Source organism: Elaeis guineensis, chromosome 5 (genome assembly GCF_000442705.2).
Source record: "Elaeis guineensis isolate ETL-2024a chromosome 5, EG11, whole genome shotgun sequence".
Classification (NCBI taxonomy): domain Eukaryota; kingdom Viridiplantae; phylum Streptophyta; class Magnoliopsida; order Arecales; family Arecaceae; genus Elaeis; species Elaeis guineensis.
In genome coordinates this window covers 123,294,416-123,316,793 of record NC_025997.2, presented here as the reverse complement: position 1 = coordinate 123,316,793, position 22,378 = coordinate 123,294,416, and the positions used below count along the sequence as shown (strand labels likewise).

At 38.2% G+C, this 22,378-nt stretch overlaps 1 protein-coding gene across 3 annotated transcripts in view; it reads left to right on the top strand.

Annotated features, from left to right (window-relative positions):
* Window positions 1-22,378, top strand: part of LOC105046018 (probable LRR receptor-like serine/threonine-protein kinase At1g06840) — a 53,953-nt gene that overhangs the window by 8,332 nt on the left and 23,243 nt on the right. For all 3 annotated transcript variants that reach the window (XM_010924494.4, XM_073258397.1, XM_029264740.2), the window contains 13 exons: window positions 312-383; window positions 589-660; window positions 2,695-2,838; window positions 2,935-3,006; window positions 3,104-3,175; window positions 5,918-5,992; window positions 16,414-16,482; window positions 17,045-17,113; window positions 17,284-17,355; window positions 17,646-17,732; window positions 17,816-17,884; window positions 18,944-19,431; window positions 21,250-21,405. In XM_010924494.4, coding sequence (XP_010922796.1) covers window positions 312-383; window positions 589-660; window positions 2,695-2,838; window positions 2,935-3,006; window positions 3,104-3,175; window positions 5,918-5,992; window positions 16,414-16,482; window positions 17,045-17,113; window positions 17,284-17,355; window positions 17,646-17,732; window positions 17,816-17,884; window positions 18,944-19,431; window positions 21,250-21,405 — 1,517 coding nt within the window. The remainder of the gene's footprint in view (window positions 1-311; window positions 384-588; window positions 661-2,694; window positions 2,839-2,934; window positions 3,007-3,103; window positions 3,176-5,917; window positions 5,993-16,413; window positions 16,483-17,044; window positions 17,114-17,283; window positions 17,356-17,645; window positions 17,733-17,815; window positions 17,885-18,943; window positions 19,432-21,249; window positions 21,406-22,378) is intronic.

Sequence of the window (22,378 nt, the reverse complement as noted above, 5' to 3'; positions counted from 1 at the left end):
TTGCTATACGAATATGGGGTACGGTACGATACGGATACGTATCCGACACTGGTACGACAGCCATTTTGCCATATCTGTGCTTCCTAGGTGCTTTTTCCTGTTCTCAAATCCTTAGACTTGTTTTAATGACTTTTAGGCTAATTAAACATTAATGTTCTAATGCCTATGCAGTATTTTAATATTGATGCAGTAACATGTAAGCTGCTTTAATTACTATTATTTTATGTAAAATATAAGAAGCTGCCATCTTATTGATGTTGGCTTTTGTAGTTTATAGTTTATACTGGTATTGAATTTCTCTGACAATGCAGGCAGCTTCTGAAGTTGAACCTCTCAGGAACTTTAGCACCTGAACTTGGTCTTCTATCGCATCTGACAATATTGTAAGCCATTGCATATTTTGGATTTATCAACTAATCTAGATCATTCCTCTGATGTTGTACAGTTATTAATACTGTTATTTCTATGTTTTATTGAAAGTATCTTCCCTAAATTCTCTGCATTGGTAATCCTTGTTTTACCCTTTCTCTTGCAAAAAAGAAAGGGGCCTAAGGTTCTGGTTTAATCTTCTTTTTTCTCCTGTTGAAGAGGTTTTATGTGGAACAAAATAAGTGGAAGTATTCCAAGGGAGATAGGCAACATTACATCTCTTAAACTTCTGTAAGTTTTACTCTCATGACTCATGGTTTCTGGAGATGTATTGAATGTTTGTGATCTTTTCAATATCGTTTGAATGCTTTAGTTACTGACTAGTCCTACAGTGCTTCACATCAGCCAAATGTTTAGCTTCTTCCTTCTGTAGCCTTTCATAATAAGCTATCATTATACATTTGTTGTCAGGCATGCTATGTTACTTGTACTCTCCGGCCCTCCTCAGACCCTCCCCCCCCCTCCCTCTCTCTCCTTCCCTTGCTCCCTCTCCTCTCCCTCCACCCCCCCTCTCTTCCTCTCTCTCCTTCTCCCTCTCCTTGTCGCCGACTCTGCTATGTCAATATACGCCCGGCACAGAATGGCACAATATGATGCCACTGGGCAACCGGTATGGGTCCTGGTATCGGCACAATATACCTTGGGTTTAACAGAAACATTGCATCATGTTAATAAAAAGGAAAATCATGACAGGTTGCCTCATCTAACTTGATGAGACAATGAAGTACATTTCATTATATAATCTAGGAATACGTAACTGATTTAAAACTAGTCTAATCTCACAAATTGTGTGATATGAAGTCCTTTAAATTACGTCACAGAATATAGATTCAGAATTTAAACAAACCATAGGTACATGTGTTGAGTTTGTCCAAATGGAGGGAAGTTACGGATTGTCCTCTCTTGACAATTTTATTTTCTTAAAATTGTATTTTTTTGGTGACTTTTTTTGTTACTTTTTGAGAAATATGGTGGCAATGCCACCTTCCATGATCAAACCAGGAACTTCTCCCTAGAGAATATGCTGAGAGGTGTGTCAATGAGCTGGATCGTACTGTTTTTATCAGATTGTATTTCTTGTGTTTGATTATTGAAAAAGTCCACAAATATGCTTTTCTCAGTTTCCAATGATTTAACAGCCCCCCACCCACGGGCAATTTAAGGATTTGCAGTATGTCATTCGAATGTCGAATAGCTCTCAACATACATTAACTTATACAGGTATATGCGTCCATCTCTGTAGCCACATGCCAAAGAGTCTCATAAATATGCCAAATCCCTCTGTAAGACCCCTTAGGTCTCATATAATTAGAAAAAGTTGAAACTTGAAACTAGGGTCAAAAACAAAGGACATCAAGGATGAAGATGAAAGCAGAGACTTCAGCCCAGAACTCTTGCAAAAGGACAAATGGTGAACTGATAGACAGAAGGCTCATTTAGCATTTCTTGGTGAGGCGCTGTTGAATTGTATATCAAATTGGGAGCAAAGGTGAACTAACTATTCTTGAGTTTTAAACCTATGATTGCCCATGACAGGAAGTATTTTGTGATTCCGAGTGGATAATTGGCTGGGGCCATACTGCTAATGTGGACTCCTTCATCACTGTCATTGGCTAGTGAATTCTGATGATTTCTTGGTTTTTTTCTACTTCAATGTAGTCCAACATGTTATAGTCATAATAGGTAAATATGTGAATCCATCCATGTAAGAGATATACTGATAAATCAAGTGTGAAGATTTCACAAAAGGGAGGATTAATGCAAACTTGAAATTATCCTTTGTACTGTACACATGTGGACACAGCAGGATGAAGCTTTTCTGTGAAAAGCTTGTTCCTTTGTTATATAACATTGAGTTCCTACTGTTGTGGAATGATGGCCTACATTATGATCTTTGGCAGAAGGTTACCTGATTCAAGTCAGAAACTACTTAGTCACGTAATATACTGGCAAAGACTAGCAAATTACAAACATACATACTGAGTATGTTTAGATAATTACTTGTTGATTTTAGTATTTTGCATTGTCGTGGTTCAGTTTGGTTATGCTGCAGATAGTGCAGATAGACTATTGGCGTGCAACTACTTCTATCGTCATTGTTCTTCCTTCTATTTAGTTGCTTGATAGCACAGGTTAACTATCTGTTGCAAGGTCTTCATGCAAGTTATTTCTACATATTCAAACGACATCTTGGAAATAATATTTAATTTTTCCTAGATGAACTACTCATTTGCTGATAAGTTGCGTGATGTGCTGTACTTGCAGGCTTCTGAATGGTAACCAACTATCTGGTTCTTTACCTGAAGAGATTGGCTACCTTTCAAATCTAGACAGATTACAAATTGATGAGAACCAAATATCAGGGCCGATACCTAAATCTTTTGGAAACTTAAGCCGTGTAAAGCATCTGTAAGTTGGTTTTGATTCACATTCTTGCTCTTAGTTGTGAAGAAGCCCTTATTTTTCTAAGCTACCTGGTTTTTTTTTCTTTCCATTTACCTGCAGCCACATGAACAATAACTCATTAAGTGGACAAATTCCACATGAGTTGTCCCAACTACCTATTCTCTTTCACCTGTGAGTATGTTGCTGTTTAATTTCCTTCTCTTTGGTGGGCCATGCTGTTAAATTTATGTGTATCTTTATTATTGTTTCTTTTTGTGAACTTTTGCAGCCTGGTGGACAACAACAACTTATCTGGATATCTTCCTTCAGAATTTGCAGAGCTGCCAAGTCTGAAAATTCTGTATGTCCTTGAATTCATTTAGGGAAAAATGCTGCTTCAGTTGACAAGCTAATCTTTGTTTATATGTGCTGTTACATATTGTTCCTATATTTATAAGCAATGAGTTATCAGTCCTTTTTTCATAGGAACTTCTATTCAAAATTTGAATTGCACAAAAAGTTTATTTTTTGAGCAGATGTTTAACATTTTATAATTTACTTTTTCAGAAACATGATGATTCTGCCACATTCAGTTTCTACAGTACACACTTAATTTTCACTAACATATTTGTATCACATCTAATTTAGGTAATGTTTCACTGATATGAGTCTTCCCACTCCAATAAAAGATATTTTGTATCTGTTGATAATAATTTTTTGGTCTATGACCTCTTTTTAGGTTGTTGCATACGACCTTTTGGGTTTTTGGCCAATCAACATATCAGTTATGAAAATGTTCAAATGATATGACATTTTATATTGTATGCTTTTCCTTCAATTATATATTTTTTTCTCAATTTTTTAGTTAGCATTTATATGGTATATTATCAAGTTTCTTAAATTTTCTTCTTCAGAATCTTTTCTTGACTTTATCTTTATTATGCTAAAAGGTGAAGAATTTTCTGTTTTTATCTTTGTTCATTTTTTTTTTTCAAATTTCTTTACCTAATTGGTCACCTATTCCTTTTTCCTTCTTTGTTACTTGTTCATCTGTTTTTTTTTTTTTTTAAAATTTCTCCCACTATGGATGCCAAATAGTTAGGACTTAGGACCAGGCTTGATGGCTATGGTTGTGTTGTTCCACCATGATTCTTTAATATAGTTGTCTTGCTTCTAAGGTATGAAATCTCAATTACACCATAATTCCTCAACTCATATCACAATCTGTATATTAACCCCTATTGACAAGGGGTTATGACTAGTTCGGTAAAGAATGAGTAGATGCGGGAGGCATACAATATCTTGTATTGTATTGATATGTGAACAACATGGGGGTTGCCACAAGAATTCAAACCTGCCTTGCTTTATGGGGAAGTTAAAATGCCAGTGCCATAATTTTATTAGGGAATGGAAGTGTGTGCTTTACAAAGAGAAGCATCTAGCTTTACCTCCAAATCCAATAACCTGACCTTACATATTAGAATTTTGGTTTGGCAGACATCTGGAAGAAAAAAAAAATGTAAACCGAAAATAGAAACTTAATTGAATTGCCCCCAAAAGAAAATAACTAACATAAAAAACGAAAGAACAAAAGATAGGCACAATCAATGCAACTACTTGAACAACATAACCCTCGAGGATAAATATAAGAACAGACCCAAATTAGATTATTATATCACAAGTAGCATTTAGGCCATTCCCTTAAGGTATTAAAGACTCTCTGAAACACACTAGAAGTGTTGTTGTGCTAGAAGAAGATTAGCCACTATCTTTGCATATACTAAGTTTTCTTTAAAATTATTAGGTTCTGACATTTTACAAAAAATAATAACCCAATGAAGTTAAAGGCACAACCGATTTTGCCAAAATTTCTCCAAGAAGCACGATTTGGATATTTGGTGTAGGCAACTTAACCAGTCAGCAAGACCTTTTGCTCTTGATTTAGTTTGTCACAGACTTAATATGAAATTATTAAATTCCAAATTATATGAATGGAAGCTCAGTTTAAAGCATAAGCACCTGATGCCAAACTTTATGTGTCAAAATTCTGGGAACTTGGTGTTTGAACCTTTTTTGGAAAATTTATTTATTGTTATTGGAATTATTTTTGAGACTAGCCAGCTTAACTAAATTTATGCAATTCTGGGATTTTCACGTTGAATTCTCCACATACTTTTAGATGGTCTCCCACCTTGGTTGCTGTTTTGTGCTATTTGGAAAGGATAATCTTTCACTCATGTTCATCCTCTATTCCTTCTTGCTTCCTACTGAACACATTGCCTTTGGATCTGGCTTACACTTTTATATGCTGAGCAAGAATAAAACCTATGATTTAGGTTTTTTCCAGAAATCAGAGCACTCTAAAATTCTCACCCTTTTTTCTTTATTATATTCCAGTTATCAAATCCTGTGCAAGCATTTAGATATCAATAGGAACCTCATGCTCTATGCATGAGAATATTCTCAACTATTTTCCCTGTCTTACCAAGCTGATGCTAACTGTAAGCAGCTCTATATTAAAGGTATATACTTATCCTATTCCTATGTATTCTACACCTCAACCCCTTCATCACCTCAGGAACCTCCTTGTGTCACCTTCAGGTCCTTCACTACTCAATCTTATCACTCCTTGGAAGTTTCTGACCACTTCTAGTACTCTCTTTAACATATAACCCTGCACACGAGCCACATGTATTCTTGTCATAAATTGATGAAAAATTAAATAAGCTAAATCTAAACACTTATTTTCATTCCTTATTCCTTAACATCTCCTTGGATCTATTTTGTGGTTCTTTTTAATGAATTAAGTTTCTTCATACAAAATACAAAAGCTATTTTGGATTCTGGAGAGCTTTAGTCTTTTGATGCAACTATTTGGATTGCTCGATGTTCGGACTTTTATGTTGGTTGTTGAAAAGTGATTGCTACTCCAATGCCATTTGATGGATCCTTGAGAGTTCAGATGACTCCTTCCCACCACCTGCTGTGTGTCACCCCACCTTCCCCTGCATGTGCACATACACACACATATGGAGACAGACATACTGGATGCTTATATGTGCTGACTTAACATATAACATTTTTTTTTTTTAATTATTTGCAGTCAGCTCGATCATAATAACTTCAGTGGCAGCTCAATCCCAGCTTCTTACGGCAACATTTCCACACTTTTAAAACTGTAAGTGCAATTTTTTCTCCTGTAGGTTTGTCTTTAAAAATTTGAAATATGGATAGACAATAATGAAGAATGATTACATAAAATTTCAATTCTGTCTGCGAAGAACTCTGAATTCCTGATTTTTTAGAAGTTATTTCATTAGCTAAGAGCAGTGAAAGGAAGAATCCTCTGGGTTGGAAATGCCATTGATTCCCATTGTTGTCTAGTTCCATGCCAGTGGTTGCACCGTGTTGTCTAAGATAATTAGATAAATAAGGAAATTTGAAATATGGATAGACAATAACAAAGAATGATTACACAAAATTTAAATTCTGGCTGTGAAGAACTCTGACTTCCTGATTTTTTAGAAGTTATTTCATTAGCTAAGAGCAGTGAAAGGAAGAATCCTCTGGGCTGCAAATGCCATTGATTCCGATTGTTGTCTATTTCCATGCCAATGGTTGCACCATGTTGTGTAAGATAACTAGATAAATAAGGAAAATTTTGCTCATAACATCTACATTTGCCAAAAGAAACTATGTATCCATTAATTTTAATTACATTCGGGCCACTTGTTAGTTTAGGTTCATGACTTTCTAATGGTTTAAGCTTTTTAAATGTAATATGGCAGAAGGGGGTTCTGCTTTGCAATATAAACTTAAGTTTGTTAATGTGTTAGCCAAAATACTTCCAATTTAACATTGGATTTTGATTCATGCATCCAAATGCCAATAATTAGAAATGTTGGGCTTGGACATCATAAGATCTTGCTTAGGGTCCGCTGAATCGTCTCGAATTGGGGGGTTTGAGGTATACTATATTAGGCTAGCCAGCTGATTTGGTCTTAGGTCAAAATCAGCCTAAACTATTTGGTTCCACCCAATTTCAAACCATTTTAGGCTGTTTCGGACCAAACTAGATTCAATCCTTTTTAAGTGAGTTACGACTCTCCTCTCCTCCCATCCTTCTTGCCTCTCCCTTCTCTCCCTCTATCCTGATCCTCCCCTCTCCCCTCTCTCCCAATCCTCCTTGCCTATCGCGAGTTGCAAGTCCTCAACCCTCTGGTGATTTCCCACACTAGAGTTATGGTGTCATCACTGCTGCCGTCGTCAACAATGACAATCATGGGCCACCATGTGTCTCTTTCTTTCTCTCAAAGCATGCTGCCTATGATGACGTCAATGACATCGGAGGTAAACTTGTCCCTCCATTCCTCCCTCTATCTCTCCCCCTCCCCTCTCCCTCCCTTACCTTATCCCTCTCCCCCTCTTCCTCCCTTCCCCCCCACCCTTGGTTTTAGTATGCCTTGGGTCAATATAGTACATTTTGGTACATATCGAACTAATAGCCAGTTGGCACGACCTCCGGTACTGATTTGGCAAACCTTGCTCTTGCTTCATTGTTCTTTGTTTTTTGCATCAAAGATCTTAGTTTCTTCATCCCGTGTATTAGGACAAATGTTTTAAGTTTTGGTATCATGCCCTATACTAGCACATTATCATATGGTACATCTCAGTAGTTGAGATATGGTACAATGCTGAAGTTGGCACAGTACTTGTACCCATTTCTCGACACAAGGGCTTTTAAAACTTTGTTAGGGCTAGAGAGGTGGATGGGTTCTTTCTTGTGCGAAGAGGAGTGGAGTTTAGAATATGCATCCATCCATTTACAAAAATGTGAATTGCTAGCAGCATCTAAGTGTCAAATACAAGTGAAACACCCTCTATGCTTTGAATGAAGGCTTTCCACATAATGCATATGTGGACCTCTACAATCTGTCGACCCAACTAACACGGAAGAAGCATGCGATTACCACTGGTCTCTAAAGAGCCTAGGAGAGGACCTTTCTCCAACATCACACTTCAAGGAGAATGGGTCTTGCCACACTAGGTCAAGGCATCCCTATCTATTGGCCTTTCCCAGAGGTAAATTGAAGAAGAAGCAAAAAGGAAAGATGGAAGAAACATGTGATGTATGGCACCTGCTCAAGAATTATATAATAATAAAAATACTAGGTGGTAGACATCTAAATAGATGCATTTATATGTGCATCATTTTGCAATTTTTTGACATCCAAAAATGCTATTGTATGACGATGCATTGATTTAAGTTGGTGCACTTTGTAGGTCTAAAATCTTTTCTTGTTTTATTTCAGTGGTATGTTGATAACTTAAATCCTTTCTAGAACTTAAATTCCTTTCTAGGTTGTCCCTGCCTACCTTTTTGTATATTCTACCTTGTTCTTCCTACCTTGCTTCACCCATCTACTCTCTTTGCATCTACTCTTTTCTTGCGTACCCACTATATTTTGCATCTTTCTCTCATTGCACCTTTCATCTTCCCTCCTTTTGACATCATATTAGACTCTTTTCGGTGGTTAGGTGCTGATTGTTTATCCATTATCATGCTGTGGAAGGCCAACTTCAACATTCAACCTCTTCTTAGACCATTTTAATTGATGTTCCTGCTTGCATCCTTGATAAGGTCTCCTACTCCAACGGTAGATCTTCTATCTTTGAAGGCGTCATCCATATTGATTTTAATATATCCAATTTGTGAATTACGCAACAAGCCACTTGCTCATTCTTGTGGCTGCAATTTTATTGTTACTTCGCTTCTTAAGCATTCTCCTAGCAAATTCCAATGTGTCTTTCCATGCAAGATTATGTATGATACAGTCCTTGGTCAAACAGGATTGCATTCTGTGTGATGATGTAGGTGGTTTTATACCGCTATTAGATACATGATCACGTTAGCAGTTTGATGGAATGATGTCCAAGTGCCAGGTCATGAGTCCTGGCCGCACGGTTCGCGGGTCCCGTACATGTAGTTCATGGGACACAACTAGTTTTTGATGATTGGTTATTACCTATCTCGGTTAGAAAAGTTTGATGTTAGTAAATTCTAGGGAGTTTTGATTTTTGTGAACATTCTTTTTGAAAACTTTTGATGTTACGAGGAAAGTTAGTAGTTATGATTTTTCGAGTTAGAATGGAACTTGGAATCTCACATTGGAAAGTTGGAGACAAGAGTCCCCTTATATTACTTATAAATACCCCTAGTGGGCCTTCTCTTGTAATCATCCTCAAGATCTTTTGAGTTATTGATTATTGAGAGTTCTATTGTGGGAATTATTCTTTCCTAGTTCTCTTTACTCTCTTTCCTCCCTTTTGGTGGATTCCTAAGGTTTGTGAGCGAGTGTGTGAGAGTTGTACCCTTGGAGTGACCAGCTAAGGTGGTGTTTTCAGCCTTGGAAGAGAGAGTGATCCACCCCCACTCCTTTTCCAACTATAGTCCACCCCTATGTTGTGCATGCGATAGTGGGGTTTCTACCTTGCCATGATTGGTTGTGTCGACATCCATCCTCCGAGTTTTCAACTCAAGTTCAATACCTCCCCGGCATCAATATTAGAGCATAATTTCAAGATGTTGCCTAGTCATCACAACATCAAAGAGTGTGTTGAACATGAGCAAGATTTGTGAGACAGAATTAGATGAATTGTGCTGCCAGTTTGAACAACTTCAAGAAGAAAATCAGTGGCTTTGACAATGCAAGAGTGGCGTGAATGCTATCATTCTCAAGATTCCAATCACTACTCTGATAGAGCACCCTTTGAAGATGAAAGCGAGTGTTCCAACAAAGACATGGAAGATTTCAATCCTTTCTACAATAGAAGAGCATCTTCATCTAGCGAAGAAGATAACCATTGTCAATGCAAATGAAGACCACATTGCAACCATCGTGGCCTTGGCATCCAAATAGACATCCCTGAATTTGAAGAACGCTTGCAACTTGATGAGTTTGTTGGTTGGATTCACATTGTTGAACAAGTTTTCGAACTTAACAAAGTTTCTGACGATTGACATGTGAAGTTATTGCCATCAAGCTCCAAGAATATGCATCAATTTGGTCAAAAAATCTAAAGCAACAATGTGAGCATGAAGGACATAGCAAGATTGGAATGTGGGACAAGATGCACTGCGAACTCAAATGTAAGTTCCTACTTGAAGATTATTGTCAGAATAAATTTCTTAAATTTACAATCTTTAACAATGCAACATGATCGTAGAAGATTACATAATAGAATTTGAGCAACTTCTCATGATGTGGGACATTAAGGAGCTTGAAGAGCAAACTATAGTACGATATCCTAAAGGATTGAAGCTTGAAATAGAGCAAGTCATGCAACTTCAATCCTATTGGACGCTGAACGACGTGATATGATCGACAACAAAAATTGAGAAACAGCAACAAGAACAAATAATTTGCGCTTTCTAAGGTGTAGAGTTGAAGTATTCGATTGGGAGAGTTTCATGTTGGAAACGTCAACACCCTTTAAAACCAGCATGTCCCAACCATCTCAGAAGGACAAGCATCCTCAGCAACCTCAACTATTCCAACATCGCCTCCAACCCTTTCAAGCAAGGTTTTCAGAACCGTCCCGAACTGGATGGTTCGAGACAGCGTTTGCCATACCATGCCGAACCGGCCGGTATACTCCGTATCGTACCGGACCGACGAGGAACCGGTACGATTCGGCTGATAAATTCGGTACACCGGCGGTATGGAAGGAAAAAGAAAGTGAGAAAGAGAGGAGAGGGAAGGAGGTGGGAGCCATCGGAGGCCGGTGGTGGTCGGTTACCGCCGTCATAGGGCTTCCGAGCCCCGCATCGTCCGATAGGGCTTTCAAGAGAGTGAGAAAGAGAGAGAGCGCTCGAGGGGAGAAGGGACCTACCGGATGGATAGTGCCTCCGTCGCGAGGCCCCCGGTGGCCGGCGAGCCGACGTTGACGGCCTGAGGGCGGTCGAGCGGGCGGAGCCCCTCCGCGGCTCCGCCCCCTTTTTCGAAACAGGGGCTCCGCGGCTCCGCCCCCTTTTTCGAAACAGACGATCGTCTGTTTCAAATTTTTTTTTTTGATTTTAAACTCATGAAGTCGGCAACTGCGTTGCCAACTTAAAGAATTTTTTTAAAAAGAAACAAAAATCATGAAGCCGGCAAACTATTTGACGGCTTCACTTAAAACTATCTTTTTTAAAAAAACTCGTGAAACAGGGGCAACGTCCCTGTTTCACGCCCGCTGCACCGCATGCGCGGACTGCGCCCTCCGGCGGTCAGTCGGAGGCCGTCCGGCGGCCCCACCGGCTCCTTTCCCTTTTTCTTTTTCTTTCCTCTCTCTATTTCTCTCTCTTTTTCTTCTTCCGGTTCGAGTCCGCTTGCGTTCGTCGGTTTGGTATGGTACGAAACCGTACCGAATCATACCGCCGGTCGGCCGATACGGTCGGCGGTACCGATTCAGCATGCTTTGGTTTGAGATGTGTCGAACCGGACCGATGGGGAATCAGGATGGTTTCGGCTTGGAAAGCGGCACACGTCGGCGTCGAGGGAGAAAGAGCGGAAAAGAGAGGAAGAGAGAGAGAAGAGGAGAGAAAGAGAGACCACGATGCTATCGGAGGCTAGTGGTGGCTCGCTGTGGCCACTGGAGGGTGGCAGAAGCTTCCGCGGCTCGATTCTCCCGATAGGACTTCTAAAAAAGAGAGAGGGGGAGTGACTTACCAAAGGGAGGCACAGCCGCTAGAGGGCTCATCGGAGCTTGCTGGGCGGCCGCTATGGCCACCGGCCGGTGGAAACCATGCGGACGAATTCGCGGCTGCGGAACAGGGGCTATCACCCCTATTTCTTCAACGCATTTTTTTAAAAACGTGATGAATAGTGATGCGGGCAATCATTTTGCCAGCTTCATTTTTTTGATTTTTTTTAAAAAAGACAACAATGAGCCGGCAAAACCATTTGCCAGCTTCATGTTTTTTCGGCTTCTTAAAAAAAAGCCTCGTGAAACAAGGGGTATCGCTCCTGTTTCACCTGCGGCGCCGTACGTGTGGACTGCGCCATCCAACAACCATGACGGCCAGTCGAAGGCTGTCCGGTGGCCCCTCCGACTCCTTCCCCTCCCTCCTTTTTTTTTTCTCCCCCCTCTCTCTATTTTTCTCTCTCTCTCTTTTCCTCCCGGTTCGCTTTCTTTCCCTGTGTTGGTTTACGTCGGTCTGGTCCAGTACAAACCCGTACCGAGTCCACGAACCTTGCTTTCAAGTGTTTTAAGTACCAAGGTTTTGAGCATATTGCAACCGACTATCCAAATAGAAAGCTTATCACTTTGCTGGAGAAAGAATCGTGCACAAAGAGGAAGAAGATCAGCCAGTCAAGTGGGGATGAAGAAGGCCTGAGTGAGGAAGAGCTAGTGTATACCGATCAAGGTGAAGCCTTGGTGGTACACTACAGCCTTAATATTACCGTGGTAGCTGACCAAGAAGATCGATTAGGCTACAACATCTTTTTCACTAAATGCACTTCTCATGGAAAGGTTATTCTGAATTTGGATTTCTGTGGAGTTGAGAAGAAATTTTCAATGATTAAAGATAATGTTCTTCTAATGGCTAGCTTACCATAAAGAGCCCTCTCAAATACCGCTGCGGAGATGGATCTAATGGATTATTTTTTTATGAGTACCATGCTTCGATTGCTCAGACTCTTGTAACCAGGCATCTCTACTTGTACCAACCCTTTCAGTTCTTCAAGTTTTTCTTCTCTTTTTGAGGTCAGCAATGGTGGTCACAATCCAATCCTGCTGGAAAATGATAACCAAGATGATGCAGAAAGATCAGTTTTCTCTATGGATCTACTTTCACATGAAATTCAAATAGAATTGGTTCATGCTGCATCAATTGCTGGATATATGCATTGCAAGCAGCACAATAGGAGAACCTCATCATTAATGAGGAAAAGCTAAAGGTGTCCTAGTACCAATTAGCTCCATGGCATGCAGAATCATTAAACAACACAAGCTTTCCTCCACAATCACCTTTTCATCATCTTGGTGCAGCAATGTTTACTTCTAACAAGAATAGCCTTGAAATTGTGCTACAACCGGCATATTCTCATGCACAATCTCCAATTTCTTCTCCTTGTGATCTTGTTGCCTGACAGTACTGACTCTCTTTGTCCATGTTTTAAAAAGGATGCAGTGCAAAGATTGGGTGCCAAGACGATGTTGCAGTATCCATGGATCCAAAACTCAATATGTGCTTTGCCATCCTCTATGCAATAAACATGTGGATCAATTAGGAATATTGATGAAGATGTGGTTGATGACAACTCAAGCGGGGATAAACAAACTGGAAGTGAACGTCCATCGGTTAGAGAGAACAAAAATAGAAGAATATGAAAAAAGAGCTCTTGACTGCTGCTTCTATTGAAAGGAATAGGACTAATGAAGATCTCAGTTTAAAGTGTAACCTTGTTCAGAATACCTATTCAGACAGTGCAGAAAATATCGTTGATGATGTGCTTCCAGTTCGGTGGTCTTTAATATCTCTAAATTCGTTCCATGCTTTAAATGAGCCTAACTTGAAGATTCTGCGCAACATGGCTAATGCTGGAAAGACCATGATACATCAGCTCATCAAGCAAGCCCACTCGTGGTGGATGCTATCCATGATTGCCTTTGCCATACCACCACCAAGCACGTTGACCGCAGGCAGTCTATCTTATCGCAGGACCCCAAGCTGTACTTCCTATATCTCTCCACTTTGTTTGACCCTAGCATTAGTTTTATCAATCCTTCAGCTGCATTGGACTCAGATCTTGTTTTCTTATCAGACTTTGAGGACTATATCAGCTTTCTATGCTCGTTACCCAATCTCAATTCCTCTACAGAGCGGCCTACCACCGGAACACCATGCAACAAAATAATTGATGGCCCTTCCAAGGTCTTGAAGCACATCAACGACAATATCTACCAAATTGAACTTCCTATAGGCTATGGAATGTGTGCAATATCTAACATAACTGACCTATTGCCTTACTATGAAGACCAAGAAGACCTAGACTCGATAGCGAGTCATTCTCTAATAGGGGGAGTATGATGCTGGAGTGCTAAGTCACAGGTCCTGGCTGCACAGGTTGTGAGTTTAGGCCACATAGGTCATGAGTCTCGTACACACAGGTTTTGGAACACAACTAGTTTTTGATGGGTATTCCTATCTTAGTTAGGAAAGTTTGATGTTAGTAAATTCTAGGGAGTTTTGATTTTTGTAAACTTTTTTTTTGAGAAGTTTTGATGCTATTAGGAAAGTTCATAGTTAAGGTTTTTTAAGTTAGAATAGGATTTGGAATTTCATATTGGAAAGTTGAAGAAAAGAGTCCCTTTGTATTTGTATTACCCATAAAAATATCCCTCTCTGGGCTCCTCCTGTAATCATCCTTAAGATCTTTGAGTTATTGATTATTGAGAGTTCTTTTGCCGGAATTATTCTTTCTTTGTTTTCTCTACTCTCTCTCTCTTCTCTTTTGGTGGATTCCTAAGGGTTTGTAAGTGAGAATGTGAGAACTGTATCCTTGAGTGGCCACCCAAGTGGTGTTTTCGGCCTTGGAAGAGAGTGTCCACCCCTGCTCCTTTTACAACTACCATCTGCCGTTGTGTCGTTCATGCCATAATGGGGTTTCTACCCTGCCATGATCGGTTGTGTCGACATGATCCATCCTCCTTCGAGTTTTCAGTTTAAGTTCAATACCTTCCCGATGTCATGGAAGCAGATTCCTCCATTGTTATTGGGTGGATTAAGAACGAGTGGGCATTCTACAAAAGGCATCATCCATTTCTTGATGATATTCTGTGGTTATTCTGGAGGCTTACCAAGTTCTGCGCCTCTAGGACCTACTTTGAAGTGAAATAAGGAGCAGACTAGTTGGCAGGCCTTGGAGCATCCAGCAATGATGTGTCCATCCCATGGACTGAAGATTTTCTGACACCAATCTCTCTTGGTTAGCCGCTCCAGGATGTATTTACTTATGGAATATATGAAGGGGCGGAATCCTCTTTGTCTATAAAAAATAAAATAAAGCCAGCTAGCATAAGCAATAACCATTTTTCAATATCACATGATTCTCCCTCCTTTCATTAATATAAATAAAGAATTCCCAGCCGGCATTTAGTATTTGCCTGTAAGTAGGGAGTGTTGGTCCTCCAGGGAAGCCTTGCAGCTTGGACACTCTGTCAGAAAGTAGGTGTGCCTCCTTTTCATTAGCTCCATAGAAAGAAGCTTCTTCAAACCTACCTTCTGTAGAAAATCAACTTTGTCGCTGCTGGAATAGATGAAACAACATATGATCCTGTGATTTGTTCTTTGAGGCATGTCTGTAAGAAAGTTACCAACCAACTAGATTTGTATTCTTCCATCTTGAATATATAGCCATGAAGACACATCTTTTCCATCCCTATATTGAAAAGTAAATATGAAGTCATTATTTATTTGAGGAAAAGAATCCTAGTATTTAGTAATATCCTCAGTCCAGTTTTCATGAGCATTTAAAAGTATATCGCAGTGAGCTCCTCCTCAAGATGTCTGGTTTAAGGGACTAACTCAATTGTTAATTGGGTTCAATAGAACTGATTGTCCAGTAATTTATGTTAGAAGCATTCCCCATTATCTATTGGGTACTTGGTTCTAGATTGTGCACCATCTTGATTATGACTTTTAGCAATCAACAATGCATTATATTTTACCAATACTCCATTATGCATCTGATATTTGGCCTCTGAATCATCTGAATATTTGAATCTTGAATAGCTGTGCCTGCTAACTTCATGATGCGGGCTTTATGCTGCTATCCCTGATTTTTGAATGCCAGCCAACCAATGTCTCTCATTTCAATTAGTTTTTTTCTGGGCAAGAAAGCAATGACCTCTTGCTCCACGCTGCAGGCAGCAGATGAAGGATCTTGCTTTGTCATACTTTCATGAAGAACATGTTAAGTAATGCCATTAAAGGACTGTCTGTTAAATAACATTGTGCAGTGGTGGTAAATACTTTGGAATTTAGATACCAGATTGGCAACTATATCTACTAATATGGAATCAAATTCCATCCAACCAGTAGATTGCCTTGTTTTTTATGGATGAACAAGACCTTCATCATTTTTAACTCATGTTTAAATAAAACCAAACAACATGACTATTTGTTTGAGTATCATTTATAACTTTGGTGGTAGATGACTCTTTATCAGTCACTTAGCATTTAAGTGATTGTATTTGACAATCTTGCTTGTATGTGTCTGTTTTCTTTCCTATTCTTCATCCTAGCCTCACAAATTCTGAATTGCGGTTGATTAGCAAGTGCGATTTAATTGTTGCTTGATGATGATATTGCCTTTGTGTCATATTTTGGAGATTTGTGCTCAGTGATGATGTCTATGTGTCCCTCTATTTTTGGAGTTTTCACTTTTTCTCCATTAATATTTGTGCATGTGGTGATTGTTGCAATATTAGAACATGAAAAAGATGGCTTTTCATGCTTTACTGTAATATGTTATTTTTTCATAGGAAGGTAACTTATAGACTAAATCAAGAAATTGACTGAAAAGGAATGATTGTTTTCCTCTTTACCAGGAGTCTTAGGAACTGTGGCTTGCAAGGATCTATTCCAGATTTGAGTAAGATACCTCACCTAGCCTACCTGTAAGTATGAAACTATGAAGTATGAACCATTTCGAATTTCAAAATTTCTTGATGTGCAGATTACTTATTGATAGTGTGTCAGTGGCACCCTAAGAAACTTAAACGATGCTCTTTGGAGCTATCTTAAAATTGAGCCATGATTGTACCATCTTTCTACGACAGATTTTAGCACTTTAAGACAGATGTGTCGCGTCTGGAGACACGAATGGTTATTTGTTATTAAGCTGGATATTAAGCTATATACAAAGCACTTCAAGACATCTGTAGCATCAATCTCATTGCTCTATTAAGCTGCATGGTAGGTCATATGTATAGCTATACAATATATGTGCACAACCATGTATAAATGAATGGAGGTATGTGTAAAGTACAGATGTGTCACCATGTTGGTTTCCATGTAGATTGCCATGTTGATTCTCCTGGACACCTCAACTCTTCATATCACAGGTCCAGGCAATGTGGAATGTTGTTGTGATTTCTTCAGGATTAATTGTATAAATTAGTTTTTGTCATTTTGATTAGTTTGATGGTTATTGAGTAATTGATGGTATTCATATTTCAGAGATCTTAGTTCGAACCAGTTGAACGGACCCTTGCCATCTTATAAGCTTTCGATCGATATGACGACAATGTAAGAATTCTCGACTTTGAGATAGAAATAAGTCTCAAATTGCTTTTGCTTTCATTTGCTTTTTCCAGATCTGTTGGTCATATCAAATTGACCTATCAAATATGAGTGATCTGATATTTGCATCAAACTGATAAATTTCTGGGCTCTATTATATTCTGAAATTTTTGCAGTAACCTGTCACACAACTCTCTTAGTGGATCCATTCCTACAAACTTTTCAGGTTTTCCGAAGCTCCAGAGATTGTAAGCCTACTTTTCCCTGCAATTATTTTGTAATTATAAAATGTCTAGGCCTGTGAATGGATTTTTGTTGCCTTTTTCTAGAATTAGCTATACTCTCTAGTCTCTAATACAGTGATCTAAAACTAAAAGGATACCTTTAAACTCTGACATGGCATGTCATGGTCTACTGCATTAAGATATTCATTAATATATGTTCATTTTAGGATCTTTGTTAGAAGATTCATGCACATGAGTGTCATTACTACACCGCATTTTTCCAAAAAAAAAGTGTAAGCCTTTTCTTTTTGCAGGTCTCTCCAGAACAATCTACTAAATGGTTCTGTTCCGTCCTCTATTTGGCAGGATATCACTTTCGGCGGAAATAATACCCTTTTCCTGTATGATATGTTGACCAGCAACTCTCTTTTGGTGGAACTGATATTTATGAATAGCTAGCTAACACTAAGTGTTCAATTTTCAGGGATTTTGAAAACAATTCTCTCACAAGTATACCTGATGCTTTTGATCCTCCGGCGAATGTTACCGTGTTGTATGTTTCTTTTAATTACAATCCTGTAGGAATGCATTGTTATTATTGTTATGAAATATCTGCATTTGCATGTGCATGTTCATATGTATGTACATACATGCAAATATGAAGGTATATTTGGCAAGGCATTTGGATGATAACCAGTTATTCTGGGATGATAGGAGGAACGAATAATTTGTCTATTCAGCCAAATTTTACCTTATCTAAATTTTGGCTTGGATGTCCTGTAGCTTTTTCATTCATTTTATCATTTCTTTTGCAAGTATGTACATTTTTAATGTTGAAGGCCTTTTTTTTAATATTCATGGGGACAAGCATGCGCACCATGCAGATATGTGAATAGATATCTGCAGTGTGTATTCATACAAAAAACAGATTAAACAAATTATGCATTGTGCAAGGTTTTCTAAAATTAATATCTCGACTGAATCTGGGTTTTTTTGGATAAATTATAATAAAATCATAACAAATTTCTGTCAAGATTATGGCTATTCTTGCTTTTCCCCTTTGTTGGCTGTGCTGCTGCATGAAGCCTACCTGCTCTCTCTCTCTCTCTCTCTCTTTCTCTCTGCGCGTGCACTGCACGCACATGCGTGCGCTTTTCCTATAACATTGGCCAATATTCTTATATGCCATCAGCTGATATCTATGGCTGCATAAGAATTTACAGCAACTAATTGAGGATGATATTTTGTTTATTTCATATAGTCATTATTGACCAATGCCTATACAAAGTGAGATCTTTGTATTGGCCCAGATGAAAAATTTGGCATTTTGAACCACTTCCTTGAGCTTAGGGATGAAGCCCATGGTGCAGTATGTTTGCCATGGTACTGAATGAAATAGCTTGACAAATATATCCTACCTTCCTGATTTTTTGCATCTGCAAAATGTAAACTCATTCAAATGTATGAGCTCCATTTGATTCTTTGATTCTTCGCTAAAAGTAGCTTGCTTATATACTTTTGCACACTTGGCACAAACTTATGGTTCCATATTTTACTGTTTTCTTGAACAGTGGCATCGTAACTCATATAATCTAAATATTATTATGCTCAGGCTATATGGAAATCCTGTATGTGCAAATACAAAGCAGCCTGATATGGTTCGCTATTGTCAGCCTCAGGGTGACAAGCAGACTTCTGGAAGCTCGACAAACTCTAACAAAAATTGCAGCCCTTGCCCGACGGACAAAACTTATGAATATAACCCATTGTCTCCTATACCTTGTTTATGCGCTGTCCCTCTTGGAGTTGGATATCGGTTGAAAAGTCCAGGAATCTCAGATTTTCGTCCATATATTGCTGATTTTGAGACTGACCTGACTTTTCTCCTTCACTTGTTTCTTTATCAATTACACATTGATAGATATATATGGGAGGCTGGACCAAGGCTGAACATGTACTTGAAGTTTTATCCAGATAATTCTAGTTTATTTAATATAAGCGAAATTTTGCGAATCAGAAGCATGCTTGCTGGATGGGAGATTACGCTTTCAGATACTTTTGGGCCATATGAGCTCCTCAACTTCACACTGGGATCCTATGGTATGTCCTCATTACCATACAAATAAATTGCACATAAACACCCACAAAAATTGATTGGTATATCAATCCCCAAGGAAATAAAAATATATTTACATGAAATCAGAATTATAATTGTACAATGAAAAGTTCATCGTGAGAACAGTCTTAGAGAGAGCTAGAAAAGCTTAGGTTGTTTTTTATTTCAGGGTTGAAGACAAAAAGAGAATATAATTATTTTGTTTGGTTATTGGAAGAAACTAAAAGTCTAAAACAAAGAATAATAGAATATCACGTCAAATCATCTCTCCTCAACAAACAAGTCTTAATCTTGAGAGAAATATGCTACAATAGAACTTCAAGGCTCCATCTTCTGCCAATTTCTAGTTTTCTGCCACCAGTTCCACAAACATTTGCTGTTATGACAACCACCACATAACTGCCAACAATGTTACTCCTGCAACTGTTCTCTCCAACACTCCAACATTATTGTCACTAACGTCACTCCTATTACAGTTGCTGCCATTAACACCACTGTTGCCACTACTTTCACTATTTTGGTGCCATGGCCATTACTGCAGTACTTCTGCTTGCTATACCACTATTCTTATCATTCCAAAATTTTACTAATTTGAACTATTCTTTCTTTTCTTTTTCTCCACTATTTTATGTCTATAAAAATTGCTAATTTATTTGTCATTATTCTTTTAAAATTTTTGTGCTATGTTCTCTTAAACCAAAGACAAACTTAAAAACAACAAATATAATAAATTATGAATTTGAACATCAGGAAACAAAAAAGTGAAATTATTTACACATAGCTGTTGAATTTTTCCAAGACTAAAAGTTCTCATATCAATCATGAGAAATTTGGAAAAAACTTGATTAATTGTTTATAAGCATGAACTCAGAAATCTTGGGAATTATTGAATGATGTCGCCATTTCACAGTTGAGGTATGATAGTCACAGAATAAGATCTGCTAAGTCAATAACTAACTTTTTTATTTGATGTACTGACTACCTTATGAAGCAATATCCTTCAACTCTCCTTTTTAAACCTTGGCTTTTGGTTTAGCCGTCTCTAGTAACTTGAGCCATGATGCTCCTCACCGAAGCCACATAGACCTCATCTCCAAGATGGTTTAGAAGATACTTCCTCGGGGTCCCTGGTCCACCAATAAACCACCCCCATCTAAGATTAATTTTTGTTATCTTTCTGGTAAACGAATCCATATGGGTGCAAGATTGCTCTCTTTGTGGCCCATTACTGTGTATAATTAATATCAATTCCAGCCCATAGTGGTTTCTTTGGTATTTTTGTATAATTTTTTGGTTGTGAGATTCTCTTTGTTATAAATATTTCTTTTACTAGGCAACCTTATTTTGCATATCTTAAGCCAATGATATTTGTCCATATTGGTACTCAAACCATCCTTCGCCATTTTGGCATTATGCCTCTGACTAGCTAGGCATTCTGTTTCCCAAATAATAGATACTTGATACTTGTAATCTATAAAAGGGTTTTCAAATGGTATGAGAATATTTTCACATAGCCCATTCAGACTATCTCTTTAATCTTCCACTGTAGAATTCCAGATTCTTCAATGCTGCAGGTTATATTATTTAAATTAATCAAAGGCTCTGTACCTCCTTGAGGAAGGTAGAGGAGTTGCTAAAACAAATGTTAGGAGTCCATAATTTTTCCAACATAAAATGTCATGCAATTTTTTAGACAGTAGTTTCAGATTCTTTTTTTTTTCATTTGCAATTACTAATCTGAACATGTACATTTGCAACTTTAATAGAGTAAAAGCTGGTGTTAACTCATATTGCTATTGCAGAGATTCCAAATACTTCAAAATCAGGATTAAGCAAGGGGGCAGTCGTGGGCATTCTTCTTGGGGCAATTGCTGGTGCAGGCACTCTATCTACGTTGGTTACCTTTCTGATCATGAGAAGACACTCTAGAAATCAAGTGGCTTCAAAACGACGCTCATGTAAGTTTGAATTTTTTTAAAAAAAAAAACAATTGTGAAAAATGACCTAACAACTCTTTTATTAACCCTCAAGGCATATATATATATATGTGTGTGTGTGTGTGTGTGTGTGTTTATTTAAATGAACAGTATCTTTTTAAATGCTGAAGTGAAAAAGAAATAAATAAATTCTAAAGAATGCCCAAAGTTGTCTTGTTCTATTGAGGCCTGATTTTGTTCTTAGTCTTTCGCCTTGCTTTTTCCTTGCTCAAGGTCAACATTTCGTTTTGACTACTTGATGATTCTTCAACTCACATGGTCATTCTAGTTGTTTGCTCCTGAAACTTCTATATTCTATCTTTCAGACTATGTATACACTCAAGAATTAGCTTAAGTATAACTTCCCGTAGTTTCTTTTTGTAAGAGTCCTACACAATTATGGCGGGAGGAGTATCAGCTATTCTATATTGTTCATTGTGATATCCTTTGAGTTTTGTGTTTGCTTACTAGCATGCGCGAGCACTGTGCTAGAGTGTGTTCTTAACTGCACTTGTGTAAAAGCTAATACGCATGCTTGCCTTCCCAATATTCTCCTGCTGAATCATACTGATAAGGTGCCATCTACTGTCTCCTTTGATTCATAGAAACATGAAACATCGTTTGGAGCTAATGATATATGAGTATTTTCTTCTCTTGTTAACACCTATTTGCACCTGAACAACTATATAGTGTTAACTGCACTACCATAACCAGCCAATGTAATATTCATGCATGTGCTCTGGTTGTGTGCTTTATCATTTCCTGTATTCATCTAAGAATTTGGAAGTACCTGAAATGGCTGATTGAATAATTTAAGGGATATGTTAACAGGACAATGAATGGCTATGTAGAACATGCTTTTCGTTTTCCAATCAAGAACATGATATTTAGATTGTCCATTTCAAGTTGCTGGCTTTTGCCATTGATATGTTCTAAAAGCTTGCTTGTTGCATTA